The 19,621-nt window shown below is 38.4% G+C and overlaps 1 protein-coding gene across 4 annotated transcripts in view; it reads right to left on the reverse strand.

The window, feature by feature from the left end:
- The window catches only part of ZDHHC3 (zinc finger DHHC-type palmitoyltransferase 3), a 71,274-nt gene that overhangs the window by 16,522 nt on the left and 35,131 nt on the right, over positions 1–19,621 (reverse strand). For 3 of the 4 annotated variants that reach the window (XM_063452107.1, XM_063452106.1, XM_063452105.1), the window contains exons 4-6: positions 17,154–17,250; positions 15,888–15,969; positions 14,370–14,500 (exon numbers count right to left, since the gene is read on the reverse strand). In XM_063452107.1, coding sequence (XP_063308177.1) covers positions 14,370–14,500; positions 15,888–15,969; positions 17,154–17,250 — 310 coding nt within the window. Of the gene's footprint in view, positions 1–8,933; positions 9,598–14,369; positions 14,501–15,887; positions 15,970–17,153; positions 17,251–19,621 lie in introns of those variants that run through there. The other variant, XM_063452109.1, reaches the window with a different exon arrangement.

Consider the following 19,621-nt stretch of genomic DNA (forward strand, 5'->3'; position numbering starts at 1 on the left):
CACAGGATCACTGTTTAATAGACATTACCCTACTCACAGTAAAGCGAGTAGGGGCAGAATTTACTAATACTAAGTCATTTTTACTTAGTATTAGTAAATTTGGCTGAAAGACCAATTTAGGTCTTTCAGCCTTTTGGTAGATAACTCCCTAATACTGTGAGAATTAGGGAGCCATCTACTAAGCGGCTGCAAGAGAAGTCCCAAAATTGCAAACCGAACCGAAGTGCCTAAGTTCCGAATTTCAGAATGCTGAACTGAAAGTTTTCCCCATGCACATTCCTACTGTAGAGTGCATCCAGCCCACTGGACTATCAGGATGTCTATCCTCCAAAAAGTGAGGGGGGAGGGGGCTGGAATATATATATTTTTTAAATGGAAAAAAAATAAAATGCATTGACTCAATCAGCATCTCCTCATAGAGATGCATTAAATCAATGCATCTTTACATGTTTGTTGTTTTCGGCAAGATATTTGCATCAGCAAGATTGCATGTATAGATAACAGCGGATATTGGGGTAAAGGGGTGCAGAGTAAAAGGGTGCTCTATCTGAGCCTATCGCCAGGGATTCTCACCTCCATCTGTGGCCCCACACACCTCATGCCATTGGTGAGCTCCTTTTCAATTTCTAATTCAGACACAGATTATTCTTCTATTTCAACCAGATAGGGCTGCTTTTCTGGGAGAATCAAACAGGTCCATTACACTTTTGAATCAGGATCTGAAAACTAAAACTAAAATAGTGGCAAAAATTAAATAAAAAATTATACCTCCCTGCCAGATATTTTGCAACCCCTACAGTTGGGCTTTGTCTGGGGCTAACACCCTATACAGCGAATACATGCAATAGTGGCTATAATGGCAGTAACCCAGTTACTGAGGAAAATATATAAGTCTTGAAATACAAAATAAACAGTGCACTTTAGACTGAAATTATGCTGACTGGAACTATGACTCTTGGTTTCCATAAGGAATTTGATATGGTTGCTTAACCCCTTTTGTTTTGGATCTTAAAAACACTTTTTTTGGCATCCCCGTCTTTTATTTCAAGTTCCTATACAGTTGCCTAATTACTTGTTTGACCACTAATGCTTTGGATTCCACACAAACTAATATAGGGTGAGGGCTGCGCCCCCATACCTCTCATTTAATATGTGCCTGGATCCCATTATTAAATTAATGCTTAAATTTTAGGAATTTACAGGCATTCAGGTGGGCTCTTACTCCATTAAGTTCACAGCTTTTGCTGGTGATTTGCTTCTGTATTTCGTGAAATTTACTAGATCCATCCCGGCAATCATGCATGTCCTTCACACTCATGGCACTATTGCTGGGTTTTACATAAACTTCAATAAGTCCACTGCCATGGCCTTATCGGGTGAACCTTTGAAAGACCAGGCATTCTTGGTAAAATTAATTTGTGAACCGGTAAAACTCAAATATCTGAAACCCTTTCACCAAAAAAATACATGATTTGATGGACTATAGTGCTTGGAGGCTCAATACCGCCATGTGGTGGACTGGATAACTGGGGAGGATTGGTATACGCAGTGCCACTTAAATCAACAATTCTCTCAGGATGTTTATTTGGCACAATTTTTACATACTCCTTACGTGGACCGAACTCAAGATGTAAGGGAGAACTGGTTCCTGGTGATCACTGTCAAATTATGGAAATTGACCAAAATACGTCTGGGTCTTCAATGGCTTCAATGTTCAAAGTTTATGCCCTTTCTGCAATCCCTTATTGCAATGCAGACAGACAGCTTACCCTTACATGCATTCGGCTACAATGGGAGTCAAACGTATTGGTGATTGCGTTAATACAAACTCTACTACCTTACTATCCATCTTGGCCATTCAAGATAAAAACACCCATGTCCCTCACATCTAAATATCTTCTAGTCATGGCAGTGGTTGCAAGGAAAACTATACTCCACACGAGCCACATGCGGCTCGATCTCCTCTTCTGAGCGGGCCGTGTGCACTGACCACTCTTAAAGGGGCAGTGGGTGCACTGATCGGGAGCCACAAGTCGGTTCAGGTTCCCATTTGCCCACACACACGTTTAGGGGGCGTAGGCATGACATGGGCCAATGAAATGTTAATTAAATGCTATTTAAACTATTCTAGCCCTATCATGGTTTCAGTATCCTTTAGTGCGTTCCTTGATCTATTGTGTTTATTCTGGTATTGACCTTGGCTTTGTTCCTGACTCTGAGTTTATCTTTAACCGTTACCTGTCTTGCTTGCCTTTCTGATTGATTAATGTGTACCTGACTCTGGCAAGTTTTCGTTTTTGCTGGCTCTCCATTATCCTTACCTCAGCTCAGATTACACTTTATCTCAGACGTTTAGTCCGGCCATTCTAAGGCCCGGTAAAACGTCCTTGTCTTGGCCTTTGCTATCCTAAACTCTGCATGTTGGGGTATTACACCATGACAGTAACAAATTACAGAATGCTTTACACATGAATTGGTTGGAAACTCGTAATCATAAGGAATTGTTGAGAAATAACTTATTTCAGACCTGGCAGCCATTAATTAATTCCCTAAACCCCCAAAGGAAACAAGCTACGCATGATACTTTTCAATATACAAATTGGAATCTCCACCAAACTCTATTCACTAAGCACCCAATCACTCGATACAAACTCTAATCCCAGTTCGCACAGTTAATACCCGTCCAGGTCACTCCTCTTCTCCCCATCATTACAGAGGCTTTCTCTGACAATTACGGTCTTTTCCCTCCTGTCTTATAGAATGAATAATTGGCTAGGGTAAGAAAGGTTTCAGGCCTATTTCTAAAACTACAGACTACTGGTGTTCTTACGTTCAACGCTGTTCATGGATTCATATAAAATCTCTTTATTATGTGTTGTTATTGTGCAAAAAATGTGATGGTATAATTTAGAACCAGTGACAGGTTAGTTAGTGATAGGTTATTTTTCATATCTTCTTGACAGGAATCATTTTTTCATTTTCTGAAAGAAATACATGTATTCCTGACCCCATAATGTTAAAACCACCAGCTAGGACCCCACTGCATCCCTAAATATAGTAAAATCTTACTTGTATACAACTCTGCAGCTGCTGGCTCTGCCCCTGATCGGCCTGCTTACAGCGGACATCATCAGAAGTGATTCTGTATGCAAATCACAATGCATTCCCACGGGATTGGATGAGACTGTCAAAGAGGCAGATCAGGCGCAGATCTAGCACAAGTCAAACCAAGCCCTGGACAATCAGCATCTCCTCAAAGAAATGAATTGAATCAATGCATCTCTATTAGGAAAGTTCAGTGTCTGTATGCAGAGGGTGGAGACACTGAATGGCAGTACTGCACAGTATGCAGCACTGCCCCAGGAAGCATATCTAGCAGCCATCTGAGGAGTGGCCAGTGGAGTTATCACTAGGCTATTATGTAAACACTGCACTTTCTCTAAAAACACTTTGTTTACTGCAAAAAGCCCAAAGGGAAATTCTACTCACCAGATTAAATACAAAAAGCTGTAGTTGTTCTGGTGACTATAGTGTCCCTTGAAATATTTTTTATTGAGAAAACTAAAAAGGGAAGTTAACCTTTGCAGCAATACTTCAACATCAAGTGTTACATCTTCCCAGAAGAGTGTCTTATGACAGCAGATGAGATCATGCTCATATTTTTTTTTTTTCTTCAGCATATGATAAATTCGTATTTTCTGCCTCTCAAAGAATTGTTCCAAATCAATTAAGAAAATCCTGCAGCTTCTAAAGTATGATTTTTAAAAAAAAAAAATGTTTCTGTATCTGAACGGCTGTCCTCCATTACAATATCATCCACCCAACAACAATTAACAATAATTATGAGTTCCCACTCAATAAGTGGATACGATCTTTAAACTTCTAGTATACAAATATCAGTTTTCATTTTATATCGGGGGGCGGGGCCTGACTGTAATGGCGCCCGGACGCATTTTCAACAAGCTCCTCGAGCAATACTCAATTCACCCTACATACCGACAGTATCAGCGATTATCCCGAGGCAAATCGAGCGGCTCAGGCACCCAACACCGGCTGTCCGGCTCGGGGTCGCTGTCAGCAGCCACATAAAACCCCCCGGACGCAGATCCATAAGTATGGCCTGGTGCACGCCGGAGATGGGAGAGGCGGCCGATCTTCCTACCCGGCGGGAGCCGGCTACCATGCACACAGTACAAGCGCCCTGCAACCCCCCCCTCTGGGCCGGCGGGGGTCATCCCGGCCCGCACCCTGGGGACTGCCCGACTGGTCTGAGAGCAGGCAGCACAGCCTCAACAAGCGACAGCACCTTAAGCAGCACTCCCAAAATGGCGGTCACCACGTTCTCCACTGACCCACAGAACATATTATCCAGGCTGGACAGCCTCTTTGAAGCGTTCTGGAGGAAGCTGCAGAACAGACTGCTGACGGCTGCCACACGAGTCCAAACCACCTACCCGCCGAAGACAACACCAAGAAGCCAGCAAGCCCGACGTGTGGTCCACAAAACCCGTAAAACGCGCCGCAAATGGCGGAGAATGCAAAACTTGCGGCGGCAGGCACACAGGCCTCCTCCGGTGACAAGCATCTGGACCTCCAGGAGGTGGGAAATAGTCGTAAACTCACACAGGGAACCGGAGAGGCTCTTTGCAGTCAGGCTGACAGCAGTCCAGTGCCGAACCTTTCAGATCCGCAGACTCTGGGGTGACTATGTCCTACCTACCACAGGCATAGGTTAAAGGGGATCAGGCTTCAACCATATTGCTTAACACTGCTACCAATCCCCACAGCAATCTAATACCATGGCATTCCTCCTTGTACACCCATCTCTATACCAAGATTGACAGACTCATGCAGAAAGCTACCTGGGAAGCCCTGGGGTGTTTCTAAATAACCTTTTTCATATCTAGCAAGTATTTTGCGCATAAACTTAAGCCTAGTAAATCAAATAGATATGTAGGCCTAGCTTAAACAGTTATGTAAATCATCACTGTATTATTGTATTATTTTCTTGTCTGCCTCATGTCTCAAACTTGTTATCACAAAAAAAAATGTGCAGTATTTTTTGACTACCCATACAAATTGTTTATGATCTCATATGTTGAACAAGTCAGTATTTACGCCTGTAATTCACTCTGCACTCAAAAATAAAGAATTAAAAAAAAAAAAAAAAAAAATATCAGTTTTCATTTCCAAAGACATTATATGCCTTTTTTTACTGACATTTTGCATTCTTATGCACATGTGGATGCCTCTTTCGACAGCCAGTATGATCAACACTCTCCCACTGTCTTAATCTAAAATGTACTTTCTATTTTTCCCCTCTAGTCTCTATCATATGCTGCAGCCCCCAGTTTATAAACGCTCATTGTTTTCCCTGTAATCTCCATGGTAAAATGTTTGCTAAAGTAATGTGCTACCATGTCTGGTTGCTTCCCACGATTCTTCTTCGTAGTTTGCATACAAAGGAAAATCTCTCCAAATCTTGGAATGTAAAATATTTTTTGTCTTTTTAAACATCTAACAAATAATATATAAAAAATAATAAAGTAAACCATCTGCAACTTTACAAGTGATTTTCCCATCAGGCTAGGAATGGCTTCTATAAGAGGCCTGTTCCTTAATGATACAATAGGAGCGAGTGACAAATGCATGTATTTGCTTGCTCAAGTTCATATTTTTCATGCAGTAAAGAACCAAGGGACTAGTAGATTACTATAGAAGGAAGATGATATCACTAAGACCACTGCAAATGTTTATGAGGTTTTTTTTTTTTTTTTTTTAACAGAGATGTACTATCACATGACACCACTGTATTTATTTTAATATATACAAAAGCATGCCTTGACTGCTCAATTTGTATAGAATTCTTTTTTTTGCATGATAAATTTTTATTGCGTTGCGGTTCTCTTTTTCCCCCCTTTAACATGGAAGCATTTACAGAGGTAACATAAGATGTGGACTGAAATTCACATTCAAGAATAAAACTTTTTTTTTTTTAAACAATTACAATTTGTGTAAGTTGTTTTTCAAGTATGACTGTCAAATCTGCATGTTTATCAATACATGCACCTCCCAAATAAACCTTTAAAAACACAATACAGAACAAAGAGAAAAAATACATTGCACATTTGTTGTGAAAATAGATTTCAAATAATATTCAGCAACAGTGTGTGAATGGAATGTGACTAGTTCTTTACATGGATGTTGATATAAATCTGTACACATTGTAATATTGCAAATACAATTTATAAAAAGCAGAAAATAAATGTCCCTGCAATGCTTTCTAGAGTTAGAATATGTGCAGATAATTTTGAATTTTGTGTGCGCATAACGTAATAATATTGGAGGTACAGTAACATTCTCTGAATACAGCCATTTTTTATTTTCAAGTTTCTGCAATGAAAAGAACAGTCGGCAGAATAACACAATTATAAAATTGTTTAGAGTAAAACACAATTTTTGAGTGTCAGGAAACAAAACATACTTCCCTCACCCACTCAGAGCCTCACAGCAGTACATGCCCCAAATACAAGTTAGTATTGTTATTATTCAGTTCAATATTGCTCAGGTTTAAAAAAATAAAATAAAAAAATAATAATGGGAAACTGCATCTGTAAGCCCACTTAATTGAGAATCGGTTTTAGGTGGAGTGCAGCCGAGCAGGTATAGGCAGCGTACCAGCTATCTAACTACATTTACAACTATACCCTATCAGAAAAGGAGGAGCACGTGTGTCCAAACCCAACACTATGCCAGGTAAAACAGAAATCTTCAGCATTTAAATGACATGATTTTATTACCCCCACTGAGAGAACTGTTGGGTTGGTGAAAAAAAATACAGGTAACATTATCTGTAGTGCTGAAGATTTGCATCCCTCCCACAAAAAGCTGACACTTTTTTTTTTTTTTTTTTTTTTTACACATGTGCCTATAATATGTAACCCAATACAATCATGACCAGAGACTAAACATAGAGTGAACAATGGAAGCCATCAGAATGAAAAGTGAGAGAGCATATTAAATGTTTATGTAGCAGTGTGGTTTTTCTTACGAAAATATTCCATTTATTTGGTGATTTTCCAGATGAACAGAATTCGAAGTCATGCAGAATGAATATTTATGGAATGCTAAGTTTCAGATATGTACCAGGATTGGCTGAGCGATCTCAAGATTTGTCATGCACAGCTCCAAAACAGTGGATTTACCTTTTACCACCTTCCAGTGGACTCCACTCTTGCGTGTCTACTGGTGTGAACATGCCTGGAGGGAGACTTGGATCAGCAGTCTCTGCTGTACTGCCAGAGACAAAGTGTGGTCTGAAGTATCTTAACCCTATGCTACATTTTGTGACATAGTCCTTTGCTCAATATTCTGTGATAGCATCCTGTGGTTACACCACCAACATTGATATAAGCTCTCTACCTGGGGCTGCAACATCTTTTTCTTTGTAGGAGGCAGCACATCCTACAGGCACATCTCTTGTTTAACCACTTAAGGACACATGACATGAGTGACATGTCATGATTTCCTTTTATTCCAGAAGTTTGGTCCTTAAGGGGTTAGGGTTTTTTGTTTTCAATGTATGGTGTTTTGTAGATCCATTGTTGCTAGACCCTATCGCTGTCATGTTTTAGGAAGGCAGTGGGTGAGCATCATATAATGTATATTATTGCTATAGCATAAGGTTTTTTTATCCATGTATATTCAGGGTTTTTTATCTTATACTAATTCACCCTACTGCTGGGTATTTAGCGACATTTTATTTTTTTATTTTGTGGCCTATATGCAATAATATTTTAGTTGCTAAGCTGCCCAAATGGAGCAAACAGTGCACATACAGGACTATTCCTGAATGTTGTTTAGATACGGCATTTCCTATCCTAATCTGCCTTTTGCTTCTTTATTTCTACTTCTTTTTTTCTAACCTCTCTATCTTATCTTTCTATTCTTATCTCTACAACACTTGCTATTCCGACTGTATCTTTTTCTATTTTTTCTATTACTGGATGCACATTGAACTAAAATGATTTTCCATTGGAGTTTTGACATTCTGAATCACTATTTATACTTGGTCTTAGTGGTGTTTACATGATGCAAATGAAGAAAGGTGGACTGATATTTGTACATTACTCTGATATTAGTCACTATGCTTTATGTTTTTTGATTATATTTTATTTAAATCTCAATCTTATTTACTACAATGTGCGCATGGTATGATCAGTGCCAGTCTGGAATGCTCTTTAATGATTACGTTATAAGAAGTACAACAAATTTAACGGTTCTCGTAATTTATGCACAAACTGCATGCCTCTGGGATGATATTAAACATATTTACACACAGGCCTTGGCTACAGTGATTTCAGGAGTAGACTTGCAGGTCCACACAACAACCTCAAGGCACCCTAAAACACTTTTTTTTTTTACACACAAATATTATAAACTAGGTCAATAAATATAAAACCACTATATTAAAAATGTACATATAGAGATTAAACAGCATTAACATAGGCCATAGGAAGCACCTAACCATTGAGAGGAATGATATATCCTAGATGGCTGTGTGTGGTACAGGGGGTGAACTATAGACACCACTGCTCCATATTCTTCAAATTAGAGCAGCCCAAAGTGAATTTGGTTCTATAAATACCTTGTAAGCTTGCACAAGGATTATTTTCTTACCTTAAGAACTAAGGCTCTGAAATGGGCGGCATTTTAGGTAATAAACAAAAGCCTACATATAAAAATGCTACATATTTTCCTTTAAAAAGTGGTTCTAATTACAGTATATTCAACAAGACAATCATGCAGTATTTTTTTGATGGAAAACCATTCAACTAACAATTTTATAATGAGGAGTAAAATTTCAAAGATGCTACACGTTTAAAAAAAAAAAAAATCAAAAAACAAATACATTCAAGACTTGCTATTATGGGCAGCATTATCAATAATTCAAACTATTCTGAAGATGTTAGTTATTAAGATGTATTCCCCTTCACCAGGAGTGGTGGCAGAACCAAGCACATACAAAAGGTCTCCGTAACTAAATCCTGGCTTGTTGGCACAGACAGCTATCAAAGGTTGTTGGCCAGTTTAAAAAGCAAAGTAATGTTAGCAGAGCAGGAAGCAGCAGAGGCACAGGAGAATCACGTTTTTAGTTCTCGTGGTCACAAAGAATGCAGAGATGTGAGAAAGGAGAAATCAAGTGAATGCTCCCAGATTACTGGAAGAAAACAGAACTGCTGGATGTTGGTGGTTAGATTTCTTCCCGACAGTATCTTTCAGCCAGTAATATAAAAAAAAAAAAAAAAAAAAAAAAAAAAAAAAAAGAATATAGTGTTTTATGAAACATTCAGTGTCAAGCTGGTAAATGGTTTCTGGCCTGCAGTGTTTCTGGCCTTTTTTGTGTTTTTGGTATAGACAATGCTGGCACAGAATTCCTTAGACCACATATTGATAGGGGTCTGCTTTTCCCTGGTCTGGCGTGGCGAGTGGGCTAAGCCATGCTATAGAGAACGGATGGCCAAATACTGCTTTCAGATTCATCCATTTTGTTTTTTTAGCCCATCTTCTCTCTTCCTTTTTCAACTGTTCTATTCCCTGGAAACAAAAAAGATCAACAAAAATAACTTGCAGTCAAGAGTGTTGGCTAATTTTGATTTTAGTGCGCAGGACAATATAATACTAATATCAGGAACAAAACTAATTTACAGAATATGTCCTCTGGTAGCTTGGGATTGTGGGAGCTCTAGGGTAATGTGCTGATGATGGGGTATAGGGAGATTAGAATACCCTGAGCAAAATCTATTAAACTCATCAAGTGTTGTAGTGTTATTGATAACAATGTTACAAAGCTAAGCCCATGAGCACCGAAAATTGTATTTCTTTATTGTAGATTGCTAATTCTAGGCCACCAACACCACAGATCAGTTTGTCACATACATGTTAAAACAGATTTTAGTACAGTATTTCAATAGATGAGAAGAAATGGAAAGGTGAGTATTGCAGAAAATGCTTAAGATGGAATCAAATCACTTGTAGACATCAACAATCAAACCTTTTGATTAAGGAACAAGAAGAAGGTCTGGCAGCTAGTGACATCTAACACTAACATGGCACAGCAGGGACAATTTAGAAAACTATTAGGAAAATTAATGTTCTAACATGAGGGCGATCACAACTAAAATCACTGGAATAAGTATTAATAGTAATTGGAATTCATAGTGATTGATTGTCTGTAACCTTGAAAACATCCCCCCCCCCCCCCACTCCAAGCGCAGCTAAACACATCATTGTGACCAATGTCAAAAATGCAATCCACATGGTATCATAATTTCATACAGAGCTTGATTACCAACAAGGAAAAATAGGCACATGCACAGCTTGCTATTTAAGCATTTCATATTCGGTCTAACTGCATTAAACGGACACTATAGTCACCCAGACCACTTCAGCTCAATGAAGTGGTCTGGATGCCAGGTCCCCCAGGTTTTAACCCTTCATATGTAAACATAGCAGTTTACATAAAAAGTTTTACATAATAAATAAAATTCAGAAAAGGAGAGGTAGAGGAAAAAAATAAACAAAAACAAACATGCCATATGTTCCAATTATGTGTGTTCAAGTAATCAATTGCTAAATCCTTATCTGCACTGCATGTTTTCAAATAGAGATTAAATCTCGCCGAGCAGAGCTGTCTCCTCAGGTATTCACCAAAAAAAAATACTAAAGTCTACTTCAGGGAACTCAAGAATTTAAATCAGAGTGAATGGACAAGGAAAACTTTAAAGTTGATCACAACCCAGTGTAACAATTTACAACATTTTCTAAATGTATCACTGGTTGCTTAAAGTGACACTATAATCATTCAAATAACTTAAGCTTAATGAAGCAGTTTTTGTGTATACATCATGCCTCGGAAGTCTCACTGCTCAGTTTGATGCCATTTTGAGTTATATCCCTTTTCTTTCTATCCATAGAGGCCTAGCGACACATCTCCTGGCTGTTAAGATTATTATCAAAATAATTTCATTTTCAATTAAATGTTAACTTACTTTAATAAATGTTTATCTTCTGCTCTGTAATTTGAACTTCAACTACACACAGGAGGTTCCTACAGGGACTAGAATGCTATTAAAAGAGCAGGAGACAATAAACTCTAAATTAAACAGCATTTACAATAAAGGAAGTGTAAACATTAGATGTCTCTTTACAGAAGTGTTTAGGAAGGTCGTGCAAGTCACATGCAGGGAGGTGTGACTAGGGCTGTATAGACAAAGTGATTTAACTCCTTAATGGCAGAGAACTGAGCAGACTGCAGGGGCATGATCTATACATCAAAACAGCTTCTATAAGCTAAAGTTGTTCTGTTGACTATAGTGTCCTTTTAAGGCTGAATGCAAAATTTTATATAGAGCCAACATATTCTAGAGGGCTCTACAACCAATGAAATATAGCCTTTTTTGTTGCCAAAATGAAAACAAGGTGTGATTGTGATCATTTCAATATCATCATCAGTCATTAACATGTAGATAAATATCAAACAGTAGATTGTTATTAAGGCTTTAATTGGCCGACACCCTGAATAGCTTAATGTTGCATTACATCTATTTAAAGAACTTATATTTTATATTATATACTTGTTTAAAATATTTAACCAAAGGAGTAACATTACTTAAAACGAAATAAAGTAAAAACAGTAGGTTAATTACAATATTTTTAATCTGTACATTATTCCTACATATAAATGGAATTTATTATTTTAAACTTTCAGAAGACTATCTGCCATAACCTTTTAAATAAGGATATTTGCATTAAATACCAGTGTTAATATTAAAGGGACACTATAGTAAACAGAACCACTACAGATTAATGTAGTTGTTCTGATGTCTATAGCATGACCCTGCAGGCTGATCACTGTAAACGCTGCCCTTTTCAGAGAAGTAGCAGTGTTTATTTAGGAGTATCTCAAGTTTAAACTGGTTATTTCAGACTAAATTGGTGTTAAAGTCTATTTAAAAATATTTGTGTCCACCCAAAATGTTAAAATTGTCAATACTGTATTAACGTCTAGACATCAGCCACAACTATAGTATTCTCCCACTTGCGGACATTGAGAGGGATTAAGAATTGTATTTCCTACTGTATTGCGTTCCTTACCTCAAACAATTATAAAGTAATAAATAAACAGATTATACGTAGGAATGAGTTATTACATAAGGACAAAGGGAGATGAATCAGAGTGGTATACTCCCATATTGTGAAAAAAGGCATATATGAGCCCAGTAGTAAGAGTAAAATAACAATATGGAAAGGTGCAAAATGTGTTAATGTCATTTGTCTGGTGCGTTACCTCTATTGTTTACTGGCCAAATGTTTTAATCCAAAAATAAAGTTTTTTTTGGTATTTTTCCCTACAAGTTGGTTTAAATTAGTTTGCCTTGCATGTATCTAAAACGTGAGTTCAGGCCAGTAAATGTATTTATTGTTCTGTTATGGACCCAGATGCTGTAGGAAAAATTGTCCTAATTTAAAAATCAAGTTTCCATAGAACAATTACCATGACCTTACTAAAACAAACATACAAGCAACACAATGTAAAGAATAAAAGAGTTAACGGCCCAGTTGAAAAGCTTTTAATGTGTGTATACACATCAGAAACAAAAAGCTAATAATGTTACTATTTTAATGCTTTCCTTCTTCCCCCCACGTTGACCACATCAGTGTTATGAGGAGAGTGTGAGGTGTAGTTAGGTTATGTTTATGACACAGGCTCCACGCATCAAATCGAGTTTTCTGTTTACTTGGAAATTTGTGTTTATTTGGAAATATGCAAATGTACTGTATTCTCTATTGTTGTTATTGCTATGTTTGTACATGTTCTTATGAATATTTTGTTAAATTTTTCTCCTAATTAAAGTAGATTTAAAATAGAAAATAAAAACAAGACACTGTCAATATGTACCTTAATTTGGGAGTGGAAAGTTTCCAGAGTGACACGAATGGTTTAAGTTAACAGAGCCCTAACTTGGACAAACTCAAAGAACAGTTAAAATAAAAAACAGTGTGTGTAAATCATTTTTTTTTAAATTACAGCTTATCTAACAAAAGAATGAAGAATTCTGGGAGCATGGTTAAATCCCTGCAACGACCACTAACCCCAGACATCTATGGATACCTAGGGCTCCTGTTAGTCAGTTGGGGACATTTTTAGTGACCTGATATGCTGTAAATGTTAAAAGGGCACTTTGAGCTTGTTTCTTTCCATTTTCAAATTGTAGGTGGTCTTTAATCGGAAAGGTGTTGTTTCCCAGTGTTAACTACAAAGCCGTTTTAGTCGTATTTTAATCATCTGAATGGTTTTAGTTGACACTATCTGACTCTTTTTCCCCTTCCCCAGTCTTCATCTGTGTCTCTTTGTGTCCCCTCAACCCCTCTTGGTGTCTCTCTACCAAGCTCTGTCCTCTGAGCTGTTCCTGCTCAGCTCCCTCGCGCACCTTGCAGTGATGCACTATTAACTCCAGGAATCAATGGATTCTTGGGACTCATCTGATTTTGCTGGCGCCCTTTTTAGTGGCCCCAGACTTTATGATAGGTTACCTTTAGGGTTAGGGTTCCGGTTAGTGCTGGTGTTAAGGTTATATTTAGGGGTAAGAGTAGGGTAGGGTTAGAGTAAGTTTTAGGGTAAGGTTATGGTTAGCATACTGTTAGAGGTAAGATTAGGGCAGGTTAGAATTTGTGTAAACATTGGGTAAGGGGTATGGTTGGTACGGCCATCGTGTAGAAGCTGGTATAGGAGTGGTTGTTAACTACCAAAAATCAGTTTAGATCCAAGACATATTAGACATTTAATAATCATTACAGATATATTCATCTATTTTGAGTTATTTTTAATTAGTTGCACTGGATGTGTAAAAATTATTATAAGCAAAAATATGAAAAAAAAAATTGTTTCCCATTTGTAACATTTTCTTCACATGTAATCTTGTGTTAGATATAGTTATTGGATATTAAGTAAGAGCCCTTTTTGTCATTAATTTTACGGTAGAACAAACCTATAGCTCAAATTCAAGGTTTTGTTTTAGTACAAAACATGGATAATTATATCCGTCCTTGTGGAGTTAATACAGACTAAGAACATTTACAAAGCATACATACTTCCACTCCCAAGCTTTTGCTCTATGTCCACGGAAGTGCATATACTGTAATGACTTTGTGACTATATACAATTTGCATTTGGCACCAACAACTAGTAACTAATGAGTGCACTGTAAAAGCTGAGTGAAAATAGATGTTTTCAAGTACTTTGAACTAATGAAACATTATGTGAGCCTTGAGGATGAGATATGAAGAAAAAGTGAAAATAAACTCACCGTTTCGTCAGTGCAGATGGAATGTACCTGTGTTCCAAACATCACTGAAGTGAAGATAAGGAAAAGCAACCCCTCAAAACAGAGCAGGATGAGCAAGATTACGGTTGTTGGTGGTGAAAATGAACTACATTCTAAAGAGATAAAATAAAAACCAGACAGGCTAGTGTTAATGTAGAGAATTAACCAGCAAGACGTTGCGGGAGGAGGAGACAGAGTCAACAAAGGACCTTGGTGCTGGAAAGAGGTAAGTGGAAAAAAAAAAGTTTTTTTAAACTCTTTATACACCCAGTAAGAAAGACAGGAATACTACAGAGTTAGGAATAAAATGTTGTTTTCCTAATGTCATAGTGTTCTTTTAAAGGATCAATGCCAACCCCCACTATACATCACCAATTGTTAGAAAACAAACTCCAAATATGATAAATTTCCATGGCACTGTATGTCTTTTCAAAGAGAAACATATACCCCATGTGTATAACTACTACTGTTCATGTCATCACCTTGGCCTAACGGATGGTCACCGAAACCATCAGCATGGTGAAATGTAATGACATTAAAACAAAGCTCATATGTGTATACGTGTGCATGTACAAGCACACTCACCCAGTACTCTTGTCTGACCAGATCCCTAAAATAAATTTATGGGGCAAAAACATTTTACTCTGTAAAAACCTCACAGAGATGAATTGAATCAATGAATCTCTCGGAGGAAAGTTCAGTGTGTGCATGCAGAGGGAGGAGACACTGAATGTTTGGATGCATTTTAGGCAGCCATGGCCCAGGAAGGATCTCTAACAGCTATCTGAGGCGTGGCCAGTGAAGTTATCACTAGGCTGTAATGTAAACACTGCATTTTCTCTGAAAAGACAATGTTTACAGCAAAAAGCCTGAAGGTAATGATTCTACTCACCAGAACAAATTCAATAAGCTGTAGTTGTTCTGGTGACTATGGTGTCCCTTTAATATTAAAGGCACTCTTCCGACTCCTAAAGCACTATAACTTGCTGAAATGTGTGAAGAGTGTGTCCTATTTTTTTAACTTTGCAAAAAGTGCAATTTTCAATAGAAATTGGCGTTCTTATCAATTAACTTGGTTACACCCCCTGGCTTTCAAGCAGACAAAAAGTCATGCTACCTCATGGTTTGGTTAGCTAAATGGAACTATACTCAAGAGGCAGCAATTGTCCAGAGCATCTGCGTCAAAGACTTCTCAGCTGCATTGGAAAGCCACAGGAAACTGGGCTGGTAAAGTATGGGAGGGGTTTGCAAAGGCTGCAGACAAGAGAACAACAGGTTTTGCAAACGGTTACATATATTCCCAAATAATATATTGAAAAGCATAATTAAGTGCATGCAAGCTTTCATTGGGGACATTTCAATAAACAGTTTTTTTTTTTTTAATGTATTTTGTATTAGAACAGTGGAGGGTCCCTTTAACAAAACAAACATTAAGCCTAGTTCTTTAAAAAGGAACATAATGACTAATTTGCATTAGTTTGTGTTTAATATATCACTTACTTGTCCAGTCCTCTTCAAAACAATACAAGAAATGGACACCAACCATGATAAGGGCATGCAAGGAAATTAGGGCTATATACATCTGAAAAAGAAACAGACAACACATATTGAAAACAACATAAAAATAAACCAGTTAAAAGAGCTACGTAAAAAAAATATATCAACAGAATAATTTTGTTCTGTATCATAATTTTGTAACCAATTTCAATTTAGTTATTCATTCAAGAAAATTTGCCTTAATGTAGTCAGAATTACATGGTTATGAATGAATAGTTGTGACATGTACAGAACCTCACGCCTAAATTGAAAAAATGATATTTTTGCCATACTACTGGATAACAGTCACAAGCAATTAATACTTCACCACTCTTGTATTTTGGACTGTTTTTGTGATCTGGCAAAGTCATTGCTTTGTGCGACATGTTGATGTGGAAGACATTCATATGTTCATGTCTGTATCTTGTATTATATGTTTAGTTGGAAATAAAGGCACATTACAATTAATATACTAAACTTGACTTCTACATATGAATTTAAGGATCATTTGAAGACAATAAAAAGGTAATCAAATTCTCTTTTTCACAAGGTAAGGTAAACAAATACTAGGATACCCTTATGTACTGCAGACTTTGGCAGTTAACTATAATAGGACACACCAGTTATAATTTAGCAGAAGCCTTAACATGAGGGATTTTCTAATAAATCTCATACCTACCTGGTTCTCAGACAACAGTAATTGAAAATGAAAGAAAACTCATCTTAGTTGGCAGATGTGTATTGTGACTCTAGTCATTAGTACATTTGATGAATTGCAGCTTTATGAAGTTCTTGGTGATTTTGCTTTTCTCATAGCAACTCTGATTCTCCTTGAGCAGACTCCCCATTGACTTTAGGAGACACTTGATGTAGGAGATCAATTGAGGGGTCTGACTTGTCAGTGAGTTAAATTAGATTAAGAAGTTACTTAGCTTCCAAAGGTGTGGAAGAGAAATTTCTGGTATTTGTAAATTTAAGGTTTTTTTCCCCTGTACAAAAGAATAGCCAAGTCCACTCTGAATAATTTTTTTTTTTTTGTTTTAAAGAATATCGGAATATGCTCCAAACAGTTTGTATACCAGTATCTTTAAGGTGAATAAAAAAGTCATGCTCCAAACAGTTTGTATACCAGTATCTGTAAAGTGAATAAAACGTTTTCACTTAACCACTGTACTCCCATTAAACAGCATGCTGAATTCTGATGTGAAATGCAAATCAAGAGATACTCACTGTGAACAAGACAAAGAACTTTTGATTATTCTCCCCCACACAGTTGTTAACCCACGGACAGTGATGATCCATCTTCCGAATGCAACGCTTGCAAACGCTGGGAATGGGATGAGAAAAAAAGCTAATAAGGTAGTTTATTCTTTAAAAGAGTACACACATCTACCAGATACACACATCTAAATACAATATATAGATACGACATGGTGAAAATGTGATCACAGGACAAATACTACTGAGAAAGAATAAACTTACTTTACTACAGATCTTGTCACACATATCTTGTCCACAATAGCACCTGCTACACCAAACATGCATGTTTTTTTGAGAATGCTTGCTTGGCCCAATACCCACGTGCAGCCGTGCAAATATATATAATCCTAAATAAATAACCAGACATCTCACTTTCTACCTACCTACCCAAATGGGAATGAGACATAGATCTCACAGAGCAGCAATGATAGAAAATGATTTACCCTACTTACCATTGCTGCCAATTTCTTATCCCAAAATTATGAACACGAGCCCGGAGTGAATCTAATTAAATGCATACTGACCAAGACTATTTACACTATTAATATGTCTAGCCATGCTCTTAACGACATGGTTGCTTCCTTTGTTTTCCCTATCCTGCAGGCTTACCCTTGATGGGTCCAACTCCTTGCCTCAAGACCAGTCCACCACTACTTCTTCTAAACATCTAGATTTTTCTCTGCACATACTGGGTACAAAAGTGAGCATCTTGCTCACATTGACATATACATAGGGAAACATATCAAAAAGGTTTTGCTTAGTCTCTGAGAAGATCTAGTAGAGATGCCGATTTGGCCATGCATATTCAAGTCGGTTACATATATACAGAGGGGTGGCCATACAGGGATGCCAAGATGGTCACATATTCATTTTAAGTTGTCTAGTTACATACAATAGGGTGGTTACAGAAAGCAGTCACAATGGTTATGTACAGATATTAGTATGTTTGTGTACCAGAGCCACAGCCCCCATGCGCGGACATCCAGGCGGCCAAACAGAGACATCAAAGATGGCCATGCACAGCCACCAAGACGGCCACGCACAGCCGGCCACACGTTCCCACCCCGACACCCGCCAGAGGCACCCCATAGGGTATACACATTCAGTTCTTCAGGTTTCTGTTGGTAGTGCTTTAGCCAGTACATGGCCATTGTATATCATCGTAGCGTACTAGTGTCGTTCCCTATCCATAGTTTGTACTTTCAGTACCGATGCCTCGATCGAGAGTGCTGAGGTTGAGGCATGAGTTTTCCTTTATTTTTGCAGGGGTGAAAAGCAGTATGAGGTGGTGAAAGACAAGGAGAGAGAAAGAGAAAGAGGTGGGGGATGGGGATGGGGAGAGGTATGAGGGGAAGGAGCAGGGCGGACTTGCTCTTAGCAGTTGGAGTATTAGCTATCCGTCTGTAATGCTCTTGCGCGTGTGTGCGAGTCGGTGTTGTGTCGTCTAGTGGTCGGTATAGTCTTCCCAGGGTTCCCACGTTTCAAGAAAGGAGGGGTACGTGTCTCTGAGTTGAGCTGTGAGTTTGTCCATGATGTGAGCTTCTTTTATGTTGCCAGTAACTCTGTCCATCGGGGGTAGGTCGGTGTGCAACCACGTCTGAGCCATGGGATTTTTCTCTTTTTAACAGACTACCAACTTCAAATGCCCCCTCTTAGCACAGGCTGACTCTCAGGCATGGCTCATTGGCTTTAGATAGAGGCTCCGACTTAAAGGACCACTATAGTGCCAGGAAATCATACTCGTTTTCCTGGCACTATAGTGCCCTGAGGGTGCCCCCAACCTCAGGGTCCCCCTCCCGCCGGGCTCTGGAGAGAGGAAGGGGTTAAACACTTACCTTTCTCCAGCGCCGGGCGGGGAGCTTTCTTCCTCCTCTCCTCCTTCCTCGCGACGTCATCGGCTGAATGCGCATGCGCAGCAGGTGCCGCGTGCGCATTCAGCCGGTCGCATAGGAAAGCATTTACAATGCTTTCCTATGGACGCTGGCGTCTTCTCACTGTGATTTTCACAGTGAGAAGCACGCAAGCGCCTTTAGCGGCTGTCAATGAGACAGCCACTAGAGGCTCTGGAGGCTGGATTAACCCTCAGTATAAACATAGCAGTTTCTTTGAAACTGCTATGTTTATTAAAAAAAGGGTTAATCCTAGAGGGACCTGGCACCCAGACCACCTCATTAAGCTGAAGTGGTCTGGGTGCCTAGAGTGGTCCTTTAACTCCAGATAAGAAGTCAAACAGTTATAAATGGGTTAGACTCTATATATTGGTGGAGTGTCTGGGCACTCCTGGCACCATAACCACTACAGTGTGCTGTACTTCTTATGGTGCTTAAAAAAACTGTTAATTTACAGGGACACTATACGCAGCATCAAAACGACATTTGCTAAATGGAGTGGTTTTGGTATATAGAACATACCCCTGCAGTCTAGTTAAAATCCCTTTG

Source organism: Pelobates fuscus, chromosome 4 (assembly GCF_036172605.1).
Source record: "Pelobates fuscus isolate aPelFus1 chromosome 4, aPelFus1.pri, whole genome shotgun sequence".
Taxonomy (NCBI): domain Eukaryota; kingdom Metazoa; phylum Chordata; class Amphibia; order Anura; family Pelobatidae; genus Pelobates; species Pelobates fuscus.